This window comes from Pleurodeles waltl, chromosome 3_1 (assembly GCF_031143425.1).
Source record: "Pleurodeles waltl isolate 20211129_DDA chromosome 3_1, aPleWal1.hap1.20221129, whole genome shotgun sequence".
Classification (NCBI taxonomy): Eukaryota; Metazoa; Chordata; class Amphibia; order Caudata; family Salamandridae; genus Pleurodeles; species Pleurodeles waltl.
Window position 1 is genome coordinate 22,800,196 of NC_090440.1, and position 13,384 is coordinate 22,813,579.

A 13,384-nucleotide genomic window follows, 5' to 3' on the forward strand; every position below is an offset into this window, starting at 1 on the left:
TTTCAAAAACCTCATGCAGGAAACCCAATTTCAAAACAAGGTATAGCCAGATGGATAGTTAAATGCATCCAAATCTGCTACCTTAAAGCTAAACGACAGCTGCCCATTACACCAAGGGCACACTCAACCAGAAAGAAAGGTGCTACCATGGCCTTTCTAGGAAACATCCCAATGCAAGAAATATGTAAGGCAGCCACATGGTCTACGCCTCACACATTCACCAAGCACTACTGTGTAGACGTGTTATCCGCACAACAAGCCACAGTAGGTCAAGCTGTATTAAGGACATTATTTCAGACTACTTCCACTCCTACAGGCTGATCCACCGCTTTTGGGGAAATAACTGCTTACTAGTCTATTGCAGAACATGCGTATCTACAGCGACAGATGCCATCGAACTGAAAATGTCACTTACCCAGTGTACATCTGTTCGTGGCATCAGTCGCAGTAGATTCGCATGTGCCCACCCGCCTCCCCGGGAGCCTGTAGCAGTTTGGAAGTTACCTTCAATTATTTATATATGTATCATCTCAACCTTAAATAAGTGCATACTTAGTCACTCCATTGCATGGGCACTATTACTACAATTCAACTCCTACCTCACCCTCTGCGGGGAAAAACAATCGAAGATGGAGTCGACGCCCATGCGCAATGGAGACAAAAGGAGGAGTCACTCGGTCCCGTGACTCGAAAGACTTCTTCGAAGAAAAACAACTTGTAACACTCCGGCCCAACACCAGATGGCGAGCTATTGCAGAACATGCGAATCTACTGCGACTGATGCCACGAACAGATGTACACTGGGTAAGTGACATTTTCATACTTCAGTATATTGTCATTTTTAGGGTCGAGCCTGCGTTGCATGCGCTCGCGCATGCGTATCGCAGCGAGACGCTTTAGTGTTTAGAAAAGGGCTCAGAGCCCTGTCGACGTCACGTCAGTGTTTTTGATTGGTTCGTGGGCCTGCCTAATAAAATCTGCTTGCTTTCATTAGTCGGAGACACGCATACCGCATGCCTTTTCCGGTGGCTACCCCTCCTCGAGCGCAGCGACCAAGTACAGAAAACATGCGAGGCTCGCTGTTTTCCATCGGGCTCGTGGACTTCTTTTTCTCTAATTTACGAGCGCGATGTCGCTTGGCAGAAGTCGAGCGCTTTACATAGTTGATTTCACTTTTTCGGGTTATGTACATAAATGCACTTTTGCCCGATAGGTTAAAAGTCGGGTTAGGAGTTTACAACGCGATCAGCTCTAACATGAGCAAGCGCGAGACCCGTTGCATTGTAAATGCTTGTTAAACTTGGTAGCACTGTCTGGGCATTGGTTGAACCTCATTGATATCCGTTTAACACCCAAATATGGCAATACGCAACAGAGCGGTGACCAGTCCAGCTTTGCAAAGGGCCTTCCTCTGCGCAGCAACATGTTGCTGCGTTTTTATTAACTTAAACTGTTTGAGCTAGAAACTTTTTTTGTTGTTGTAAAAATATGCAGATTATGCGGCAGATGATGGATTATGTCGAAAATGCGGCAAATCTACAATTATGCAAAAATCACCACAGCCACACAATTGCATAAGTCTAGTGGCCCTGATTATGTCCCCTTCATCTGTAGCCATCTCTCCTGTATCCAGCAGCTCCCCCCGGGGGTGTTGTGTGGTACTCACCGAATGAAGTAATACAGAGAATTCATCAAGTCACATGTCCGAGCTGGGTACTGGGGCTCTTGTCCTAAGCCGGTGTTGATTTGATCAAGGTGACCTTTGAATGACGCATCCAGCTGTGTCTGCCCCGCCCCTTCCTTTATCTGCCCGCCCCTTGCTGTGTCTGCCCCGCCCCATCCTGTGTCTACCCATGCTGCTTCTGTGTCTTTCTTTACACATACAAAGTTTAGAACAAAGCCGGGTCGGTGATGGTGTTTGCAGTGGGTCTACTCACCCCATAGTTGCGTGAGGCAATAAGTCACATACTGTGCCGATAACACATTTGATTCACATTTATTTCATGTGGGCCTGATTGATTGATTGGTTGATTAGCAGTAGCAGCACTTCCTCCTCAGCCCCCCTCCCCTCAGCGCCTTGAACCCTCACGGGTGAATAGTGCGCTTTACAAATCCCTGATTGATTAGGCCTTGATTACCGACGACTTGTGCTCTGGTACTGTGCTTTGAAGATTTTCCCTTTTAAAAACGATGAAAATATGTTAGTTGGGGTTCCAAAAGTGTCCTTCTACTTGACCTGGTTGTGAAGTAAGCCAAGACAAACCCCCAAAAGTGAAATCCAACTGTCAGTATGCTGTGGATGCCTAGTGCCGTTCCCTGTGTGCGAGTGATGGTCACATGCCACTTCCGACACCCTTCAGTCGATAGATCGATAGTCATTGAATGTCTGAGACACCATCTTTCATTAGATGCAACATGTTATTACCACAGTCATGGCTGCAATAGTGAGGAGTTGTTACAGAAACACAAGGGAAAACTTTGGATATCTAGAGACCAGGCTGATAATTGCACCTAGAAAACATACAATAACTATTGCTTTGGAAAATTGCCCAGTGAGGGTAGTTTAACTGAGACAACCATGCAAGAAGAGCCTGTGCGGTGTCTAGGAGTCTCAGTGGCGGCAAGCTCATGCTTTTATTGTGAAGGAAGTGGAGTGTGGCACAACCAAGCAGCGTGACCTTTGCCCTGAATGCTCACCTATCAAGGGGGAGTGAATTGCACCAATCAAACCGACCTGCAGGTCTTTACTATTGTGCATTTCATCTCAGGCATGAATTGCAATGTCCTGATGAAGACCCTATAATTATGTAAGGATTGAAACATCACCACCTCCAGCACACTGACCCTATTTAGTATGTATAAATTGACTATGAGGCAGAAGTGTCTTGTTATGTTTATTTGTGACCAGATATTTATGTATTTCTGTCAGATACTAACGCCGGAGTCACTTTTTGTTGTTTGTTTTGTTGGGTGCTCCTTATGGACTCCTACCAACCCCTATTTTTTTATTTGACTTGAAAAATAAATGTGGCTTTTAAATCGTTAGTTGAGCTTTCCACCTGGGAGCTATTCATTTTCCAGCACAATAGTTGTATGCCATTGTTTAGGGACCCCTGTTCCTTCTAGCAGTTAGGAGGAGAGGCATACGACCCCAGTAAAGCCACCATGTTAATTGCTATTTCTTTTAGATTCATCAGTCGGTTATGTGTACCCTCAGCAGGTTCATGCTCGCGCTATACTGTCTTAGCAGCTTACTCAGCATCCTCCCGGCTGCCCATGTGCCAGGCAGATTGCAGTTTGTGAAGTTTGCTGCTGTGGCAGGTGCCTCCATGCCCTTGGTGCACAGGCCATCAATCCATGTAACCTGTGGGTTGGTGGTTGTGCAGTGCCCTGGTGCAAAGAGGACATTGACTTGAGTTGCGAACTATGAATTCATCTTCGTCTCATGGCAGGAACGTTACATATTCACACCTCTCCACTTCTCTCTTCTAGAAACTGGTTGCACAGATGAAGCAGGATCCTCAGGTAGGTGTTGTGTACTTTCAGTGTTAGCTTTTATTTGAATTGAAAGCTTTGTTGTGGGTGCACATGCTCTTAGCTAGGCTATTTTGTCCGTCATCAAACATTTTAGCCTATTTTATCATGGTCTGTTTGTGCCCGGGCTTTAACACAGCATGGTGTGCGTGGACCCTGCCATAGCATGTTATGCGTGTGCCCAGATAGCAGCTGTTGGTGCCTGAACCCCCTTGTGGTCTGTGTCAAGGTTCGCCCCTTTTCTCTGTGCTGCCTAGCGTGGTCTATTTCTGTCTGTGTCTTGGCGCAGTTTGTGTGCGCCAGTGCCTTGGCTGTGTGCCTGTTACTTGGCACTTGGCATGACCTGTTGGTCTGATGTCACTGCATTGCATTGTCTAGGGTGACCAGGACCTACTCCAGTCTTTCCCTGTACCCTAGCCAGACTGACAATGTCCTACCATAAATTTTGATTTCATTACTGTATATACCTTCTTACGTTGCAGGCTGTATTTAGGTGCAGAGTCAAGATTGGTAAACAAAACTCCGCTGACAATAGGAATACATTTTGATGGCCCGATCTTCAGTTAACTCATCTTAAGAATTATCCTTCCAGGCTTTAGGGTACTATGGAAAGCTTTTTGCCGGGTGGTGCCATGTGGCTCTAGTTGTGACCACCACCGAACGTAGATGAGTAGTTTAGGCTGGCCGGAATTCTCCTTGTGTCACAGAGAAGCTCCTCATCACTAGCTGGTGACTAGGTTAAATGTTTCATCAGAAACTTTCCGATTTCAAGCCTCATGGCAGAGGCAGCAGAAAGATATCCCTTTTGCATCAAATGACAGCTACACGCAGGGTCCGAGAGCTCCAAGCTGCAGCCTGAGGTTTGTGCCTCCATAGGCCAGTGGGCCGTCATGAAGCAGGAGGCCAAGGTGCTTCAGGCCGAGGACCACAGGGAGATGCCTACATGATCTCCTCGCTTAAGTTAACCTCCTTGTAAGCCTGTAAGAGAGTGATCTTCTAAAACACTTTCCGTCAAAAAATACAAAAAGTGCTATATTAAGGAGAAAAACTCATCTTATTTGAGAAAACTGTCTCGTTCCTGGGGCAGTTTGGAATCTCAGATGATTCCCTGATGCATCACTGTTCTTCATCATAGAACAGTGGTTCCCAACCTTTTGACTCCTGAGGACCCCCACAATCACAGCTGGAAGCCGGGGACCCCTAAGCAATTTGTATGATTTAAATTTCAAACATTAAAACAGTAATTCACAAACAAGTACACACCCAACAAATACTCAAATTATTAACAATACAATTATTTTATATTGGAAAAAAACTTGAAAAACCTTAATGGGAAGGTCGGTGCTGCATCTCGGCGACTAACTTTTCAAAGTTTGCTTTTATTTAGGAAAGCTGAATCCTCAGGTCAGGTTCTACATTTCCCAAGTGACTTTTGTTTTTATTTTCTAGATACATAAGATCTGAGAAAGCTTTTTGATATAATGTGTGGTGGGGAAAGGAAGTAAAACCATAAGGGCCTCCCATCTCTCCATAGCCTCTTCTGTCATATGTAATTCATTTGTTTTATAGCACCTCTCATACCAGTGTAGGGTGTCGGGGTGCTTTACAGGGGACTACAAGATGTAGGATTATCCTCATCCACACTGGTGGCATTTTCTAAGAGTGCTTGGTCTGGAGAGAAACAAACTCAGGATTCAGAACATAACACAGTGGCTAGCGTTGACTTTAATAATAGTGTATTCCTATGCAAGCAAACCTTTTTTTTTTTTAGCAGCATAAGAATAATGAAAGACTGGGAAAAACATAACTTTCTAACCTGGACCATGCAGTTTGCATGCAGCTCTTTGGCAGTTTATAGCTCACTGTGCTAGATTATGATTGTAACTTGTGAACTGCACAATAACAAAAGAATCTCTGCGACATAAGCAGTAACCCACTGTGCCGCGCACATAAAATACTGTTCTTTGCATAATGCACGTTCTTTGTAGACGGCATATTAACCCTCTGTGCTACCTCTGATAAGTCAACACTGCCACAAGACAAAACTCCCATCTCTCCTGCAGGTACGTTAACCCTCTGCGCTATCTTAGATGAGTCAAAACTGCCACTAGACACAACTCCCATCTCTCCAGCAGGTACATTAATCACGAGAGTTATCTTGAGTCTTTTATTTTTGTCAGAAAGCCCACACGAAACTTTGCAGTGCCTTTAAAGCTGCTGCACAAATGAATTAACAGATATAAAAGCACACACATGTTTCTGTAGAGGGCCCAGCTGGAGAAGAGTATGTACAGTCAGCATGAATAAGGTGAGAAGAATTGAGTAAAAGGGCACACTGCCACGGAGAAACATAATACGAAGAACAAACATTCCTTCATTCCAGGATAAATAGAAGTGTTTTTTTTTTTTTTTACACAATGAGACTTGTTGGCAGTAGGGATTATTGACCGAAGGGAGTCAGCTTCCTTAGTATATGCTTCTCGTTTATGTTTACTTGTACACTAATCTGTTTAAAAGCTTCAATTAAAAACAAGCATTTACAATGCAACGGGTCTCGCATTTGCTCATGTTAGACCTAATCGCGTTGTAAACTCCTAACCCAACTTTTCACCTATCGGGCAAAAGTGCATTTATGTACATAACCCGAAAAAGTGAAATTAACTATGTAAAGCGCTCGACTTCTGCCAAGCGAGATCGCGCTCGTAAATTAGAGAAAAAGAAGTCCACGAGCCCGATGGAAAACAGCGAGCCTCGGGTGTTTTCTGTACTTGGTCGCTGCGCTCGAGGAGGGCTAGCCACCGGAAAAGGCATGACGTATGCGTGCCTTCGACTAATGAAAGCAAGCAGATTTTATTAGGCAAGCCCACAAACCAATAAAAAACACTGACGTGAAGTTGACAGGGCTCCGAGCCCTTTTCTAAATACTAAAGCGTCTCGCTGCGATACGCATGCGCGAGCGCATGCAACTCAGACTCGACCCTAAAAAATGATTTTACAGTTCAATAGTTAAAATCCAGCAGGAACATAGTAAGCATGGAACGCACTCTCCTTTCACTTCCCCACCTCACACGTGCTGTGAATGTTCCATGCCGGGCTCCCAGTGGTAGATACCTTCCTGCCGGTCTAGGCCTGCGGACCCCCTCGGAATATGTCATGGACCCCTGGGGGTCTGCGGACCACAGGTTGGGAAACGGTGTCATAGAAGACCCCAATATTGTAATGGATAAGACTAGCGTCTCATTAGCCGACTCCCTCCCAGCAGGTCAAGCCCTTCCAGCTTGCTTTTCTAGATCTTTTCAGTATAGTAGCTGCACTCTTTGGGTCTTCGCCAAGGGTGGGGGGTGCGTTCTTGCAGGTTTAGCGACTCAGGCAATTCTGACTCCAATACCTCTTGGTGCCGCGCCTCTACGGACAAAGGGCTGAGACTCCAGCAGGAGCATGGATTTCTGGACTTGCTCATTCAGCAGGACACGTTCAAGATGTTATCCCTGAAGTCCTACTGGCCCTGAATGTGGGAGACCGGTTGTCATCCTTAGATTTCCAGGACACTCTTTTTTTGTCTTCTAATTGACAGTTTTAACGAAAGTAAATAATTTGAAAATTAAAGAAAACGCTTAAAGGAAAATCCAAAATTACATTACACTTGGGTGGAGTTTATGGATATTGAGGGTTTTTTAGGTTTAGAGATGGTTGATGTTTAGGGGTTATGAGGTGTATTTAGGGGTTAGGGTTTTGTAGAATTCAGGCTTAAAAGAGGGTTTTTAGGATTCAGGGATGGGTGGTGATATTTTATTGGGATAAGGGAGAGAAGGGGTATGTTGAGGGGTTTTTAGGGTTCACAGGGGTTGAATTTAGGGTTGGTGAGGCAACATAAGATTCAGTGATAGAGTTTAGTGGTAGTAAAGATTTATTTTTTAGGGTTCAGGAATGGGTGGAGGTTGGCGTATTCAGGCGTTTTACAGGATAATAATGGGTGAAGGTTATGGGTGGAAAATGTTTGGGTTCTACATGAGTCTACATGACCCCCCTGGCGAACATTGCACGCAAATACGGACTCGACCTCATATCCTACGCCGACGACACCCAGCTCATCTTATCCCTCACCAACAACCCCACCTCAGCTAGGACCAGACTACATGAAGGAATGAAGGAAGTAGCAAACTGGATGACAGACAGACACAGCCGGCTGAAACTGAACACAGATAAGACGGAGGTCCTCATCCTCGGCCCTACTCCCACCGCATGGGACGACTCCTGGTGGCCACCCGCCCTAGGCAGCACTCCCCAACCCACCGACCACGCACGCAACCTCGGCTTCATCCTGGACTCATCCCTCTCCATGACCAGACAGGTTAACTCGGTGACCTCGGCATGCTTCAACACCCTCCACATGCTCCGCAAGATCTTCCGCTGGATCCCCACCGACACCAGGAAGACCGTCACCCACGCCCTCGTCACCAGCCGCTTGGACTACGGGAACACTCTGTACGCTGGCATCACCACCAAGCTGCAGAGGAAACTTCAACGGATCCAGAACGCTGCCGCACGTCTCATCCTGGACATACCCCTCCACCACCACATCTCCGGACACCTGAAGAAACTTCATTGGCTCCCAGTCAGCAAGAGGATCACCTTCCGACTCCTCACCCACGCACAAAAAACCCTCCACAACCTCGGACCCAAACTCATCAACAACCGCGTCTCCTTCTACACTCCTCCGCGCACTCTACGCTCTACCGGACAGGCCCTGGCAGCCGTACCCCGCATCCGCAAAGCCACCGCCGGAGGAAGATCCTTCTCTTTCCTGGCAGCGAAGACCTGGAACTCTCTGCCCAGCCACCTTCGCGCCATACCTGATCACCTCACCTTCAGAAGGCAGCTCAAGACCTGGCTCTTCGAGTACTGACCCACCCCACCCCCAAGCGCCTTGAGACCCTTTATGGGTGAGTAGCGCGCTTTATTAATGCGAATGATTGATTGATTGATTGATTGATTGGTTCAGGAATGGATGGAGTTTAGATCTAGAAATTGGTTTTCGGCTTCATGGATGGGTAAAGTTTATGGGTGGTGAGGGTTTTTTATGTTTTTTATGGGTCATGGATAGGTGGTGTTTAGGGGTGGTGAGAGGTTTTTAGGTTCAGGGATGGGTAGAGTTTAAGGGAGTTGAAGGGTTTTTGGTTTCAGGGATGAGTAATGTTTTGGGGCGATTTAGGTGTTTTTAGGGGATTAGGGAAGGGCGTAGTTAACCCTTAGTGCTGAGCCTCCAAGCGCCCCCAGTGCTGAGCCTTTTTTTGGCTATTTGGGGCAGTTTGCCCTTAGGCCTTCATTACTTTTTTGTCACATAAGCTATCCACGCCAAATTTGCGTACTTTTTTTCCAACATCCTAGGGATTGTAGAGGTACCCAGAGTTTGTGGGTTCCCCAGGAGGAGACCAAGAAATTAGCCAAAATACAGCTAATCTTTTTTTCTCCGAAAAAATAGGGGAAAAAGGCTGCCGAAGAAAGCATTTGGTTTTTCCCCTGAAATAGGCATCAATAAAGGCTTTGCAGTGCTAAAATCATCATCTTCCCAGCTTTCAGGAATAGGCAGACTTGAATCAGAAAACCACATTTTTCAACACAATTTTGGCATTTTACTGGGACACATCCCTTTTTTACTATTCTTTTGTGCTTTCAACCTCCTTCCAGTTAGTGACAGAAATGGGTGTGAAACCAATGCTGGATCCCAGACAGTTAAACATTTCTGCAAAAGTATACAAAATTCTGAAGTCAGCAAGGGGTCATTAGTGTAGATTCGTCAAGGTTTCCCTTCAGAAAGTAACAGCTAAAATAAAACAATATTGAAATTGAGGTGGGAAAAAAGAGCCATTTCTGTCAATGTTTTCTTCTAGAACTTTTTCCTGCTATGGCAAATTTTAAAGCAATATATTGCTATGTCTGCTGGACTCTTCTGGTTACGGGGATATATAGGGCTTGTAGGTTCATCAAAAACCCTAGACCCAGAGCCAAAATATGAGCTGCACCTTGCAGTGGGTTTTTATTTTTATCGGGTATTCAGCAATTCATTTGGTAAAATATAAAGATTCAAAAATAGGTATCAAGGAAACTTTTGTATGGGCACCCGATAGGGTGTTGAGAAGCAGTGGTTATTTGCACATCTCTGAATTCCCGGGTGCCCATACTAGCATGCGAATTACAGGGCATTTCTCAAATAGACTTCTTTTTTACACACTGTCTTACATTTGGAAGGAAAAAATGTAGAGAAAGACAAAGGACAATAACACTTGTTCTGCTATTCTGTGTTTCCCCCTAGTCTCCCGATAAAAATGGTACCTCATTTGCGTGGGTAGGCCTAGTTCCCGCAACATGAAACGCAACATGGACACATCACATATATTGAAATCTGACGTGTTTTTTGGAAAGTGCCCAGCTGTGGATTCTGGCATCTAGCTCAGCCGGCACCTCGTGAAACCTACCAAATCCGTGCATTTTTTAAAACTAGACTCTTAAGGGAATCCAGGATGGGGTGACTTGTGGGGCTCTCCCCAGGTTCTGTTACCCAAAATCCTTTGCAAACCTCAATTTGCCAAAAATAACTTTTCCCTCATATTTTGATGCTGCAAAGTGCTGGAATCTGAGAGGAGCTGCAAACTTCCTTACACCCAGCATCCCCCCACGTATTCTGATAAGAATGGTACCTTAGTTGTATGGGTAGGCCTAGTGCCCGTGACAGGAAATGCTTCAAAACACAGCGTGGACACATCACATTTTCCCAAAGAAAACTTTTTTGTTGGGGGGGTGGGGAGTGCCTTGCTGTGGATTTTGTTCTCTAGCTCAGCCAGTACCTAGGAAAACATACCAAACCTGTGCATTTTTTAAAACTAGACACTTAGGGAAACCAGGATGGGGTAATTTGTGGCACTCGCACCATGTTCTGTTCCCCAGAATTCCTTTGCAAACCTAAGAACTTGGCAAACAAAGCACTTTTTCCTCACCTTTTGGGTGATGGAAAGTTCTGGAATCTGAGAGGAGTCACACCTTTCCTTCCACCCAGCATTCCCCCAAGTCTCCCGATAAAAGTGTTACCTCACTTGTGTTGGTAGGCCTAGTGCCCACAACAGAAAACGCAACATGGACACATCAAATTTTTACATTGAAAACTGACCTATTTTTTACAAAGTGCCTAGCTGTGGATTTTGGTATCTAGCTCATCGGGTACCTAGGAAAACCGACCGAACCTGTGCGTTTTTGAAAAGTAGACACATAGGGAAACCAAGATGGGGTAATTTGTGGCGCTCTCACCAGGTTCTGTTACCCAGAATCCTTTGCAAACCTCCAAAATTAGCACACAAAAAATCAATTTTTCCTAAGATTTTGGTCATAGAAAGTTCTGGAACTTGAGAGGATCCACAAATTTTCTTCCACTCAGCATTCCCCCCCCAAATCTCCTGATTTAAAAAAAAAAAAAAAAGAAAAAAAAAAAAAAAGGTACCTCACTTGTGTGGGTAGGCCTAGTGCCCGTGTCGGGAATGGATGACACAATGGTCAATGTTCGTCCTTACATGAGGGCAACTGTTGACCCTGGAGTGATCCATTCCTGATGTAGGCACTCAAGTGGGGTAGCATTTTTATCAGGCAGGTGGTAGGAATTATGTAGATCCCAGCATATTCCTGTAGTTTGTGTGACAGAAATGCAAGAAAAAAGTTTTATTCAGCATTTGACCTTTGCAGGGAATTCTGGGTAAGAAGACTTTGGGGAATCCACACAAGTCACACCTCCGTGGACTCTCCCGGGTGTCTAGTTTCCAGAAATGTCTGGGTTTGGTAAGTTTCCCTATATGGTTGCTGAACCACAAACGCAGGTGCCTGGTTCACAAAACCAGGTTGTTTTGTGATAGAAAATGTTGATGTTTCCACAATACGATTTTGGGCGGTGAAACTTTGGGCTGAACTAAGTTGGGGAGCCCCCAAGAGAGCACTCTCTGTGCTTGCCGCAGCATGCACCTGCTCTCTGGGGTGGCCTAACCCGCTATTGTCCCACTGCGCAGACTGTGCTTGCGAAGGGACAGCAGGACTGTCCTCATCACCTCTCTCAGAATCACTGGAAGATGAGTTGTTGGAAAAATCACTCAGTCTGCGCCATTGTTCTATCCCTTAGATGTTGTCTCCGTATCTGCTGTCTCAGTCTCTGATCCTACGAAAGAGCTGTTCTGTATTGTCCGAGTTAGAGCTTGAGCAGCAGTCATCCAACGAGACGCCATCTCTGCTACTGGCTAAACTGTTGCCTGCATAGACAGTCACAAAATTGCTGGTTGGTGGTCGGGGGGGGGTGTGTTGCATGCAACAGCAAAGGTCAGTCACCTTACCTTTGCTTCTTCCCTCAATCAGCACGTTCTCTCAAGACACTAAAAAAAAGACACACTATAACTTCACCTTGTCACATACCAGACTTCACAGTCTTTAGCGCCTCTTTCCAACAATCATTATTGGTGCTCCCACTCCCATGACCTCCTCCTCGGATTTCCTCACTACCACCCAGCAAAAGTGCCCCTCATCTCTCCACAGCCCCCACACATACATTTCCTTTGTATCATAGCGCAGGTAACAGCTGGCTTTACTAATCCGCTCAGCTATTTACATAAAAAACAGATTAGATTTTTGCAGTAGGTTTATAACCCTTCTGCACTACTTTATGGCATCAAAACTGCCTCTAGACAAAAGTCATATCCTTTTGTAGCAGAAACATATTCACAAGAGTTACTTGACTTTTTTATTGCTGCCTAAAAGCTACAGTTGAAATGCATCCGTTGAAGCATGTGCATCGTTTTGAAGACGGAAGCAGCAACTGCAAGACAACTGGTGGCAAATATATATTCGATGACATGTGTAGCTGCAGATACACATGCTGTGCATTATCCTGCCATCTAGTGTTGGGTTCGGAGTGTTACAAGTTGTTTTTCTTCGAAGAAGTCTTTTGGAGTCACAGGACCGAGTGGCTCCTCCCTTTCGGCTCCATTGCGCATGGGCGTCGACTCCATCTTAGATTGTTTTCTTTCTGCCATTGGGTTCGGACGTGTTCCTCTTCGCTCCGTAATTCGAATCGGGAAACTTAGAAAATCATCGAAATTCGTCGGTATTGTTTGCGTTCGGGACCGGTTTAGTATCATCACATCGGCACCGACAACAAGACCGCTTCGGCAGCCCTTCGGGGCTTCCGCACTTAATCGAGGCCTGGTCGGCCCGACCACACCCGTCGACAAAGAACTAATGGACCGGACCCCTTTCCGTTTCTGTCCGAAGTGCCACGCCAAGTATCCTTACACAGACCAGCATCGGGTCTGTAACCTGTGTTTATCGCCCGAACACAGAGAGGATACTTGCGAAGCCTGCAGAGCGTTTCGATCCAAGAAGACCTTAAGAGATCAACGTGCAAGACGGTTACAGATGGCGTCAAAACAGTCGCAGCATCTCGACGCCGAGGAAGAATAGATGCGGATATCCATCCAAGGTTCGGACTCGGATGAATCCGACGGGGATCGACCACCGACGGCGGCACAGAGAGTGAGTACACCTGCCCCGTCCCACACCCAAGGTCAGGTCAAGAAACAAAAGGCCTTGGGGATGCCACTGCCGGAAGGCCATGGCTCAACCCAAAGAAAAGACGGTGACCAAGTGACATCGGCACCGAAAAAGGCCAAATCAGTGCCGAAGACTTCCGACTCCGGTCGAGAAACCGGCACCGAAAAGAGTCGGCATCGAATAATCGAATCGAGTAAACCTCGAAAAAAGCCACTCGGAGCTGAAACCAACAATCTTCATCGGGGTTTCGATACCGAAAAAAAACGGCTTC

General features: G+C 45.9%; 1 protein-coding gene across 5 annotated transcripts in view; it reads left to right on the forward strand.

The window, feature by feature from the left end:
- The window catches only part of PHF21A (PHD finger protein 21A), a 399,375-nt gene that overhangs the window by 96,933 nt on the left and 289,058 nt on the right, over nt 1–13,384 (forward strand). For all 5 annotated transcript variants that reach the window (XM_069221736.1, XM_069221738.1, XM_069221733.1 and 2 more), the window contains exon 4: nt 3,493–3,525. In XM_069221736.1, coding sequence (XP_069077837.1) covers nt 3,493–3,525 — 33 coding nt within the window. The remainder of the gene's footprint in view (nt 1–3,492; nt 3,526–13,384) is intronic.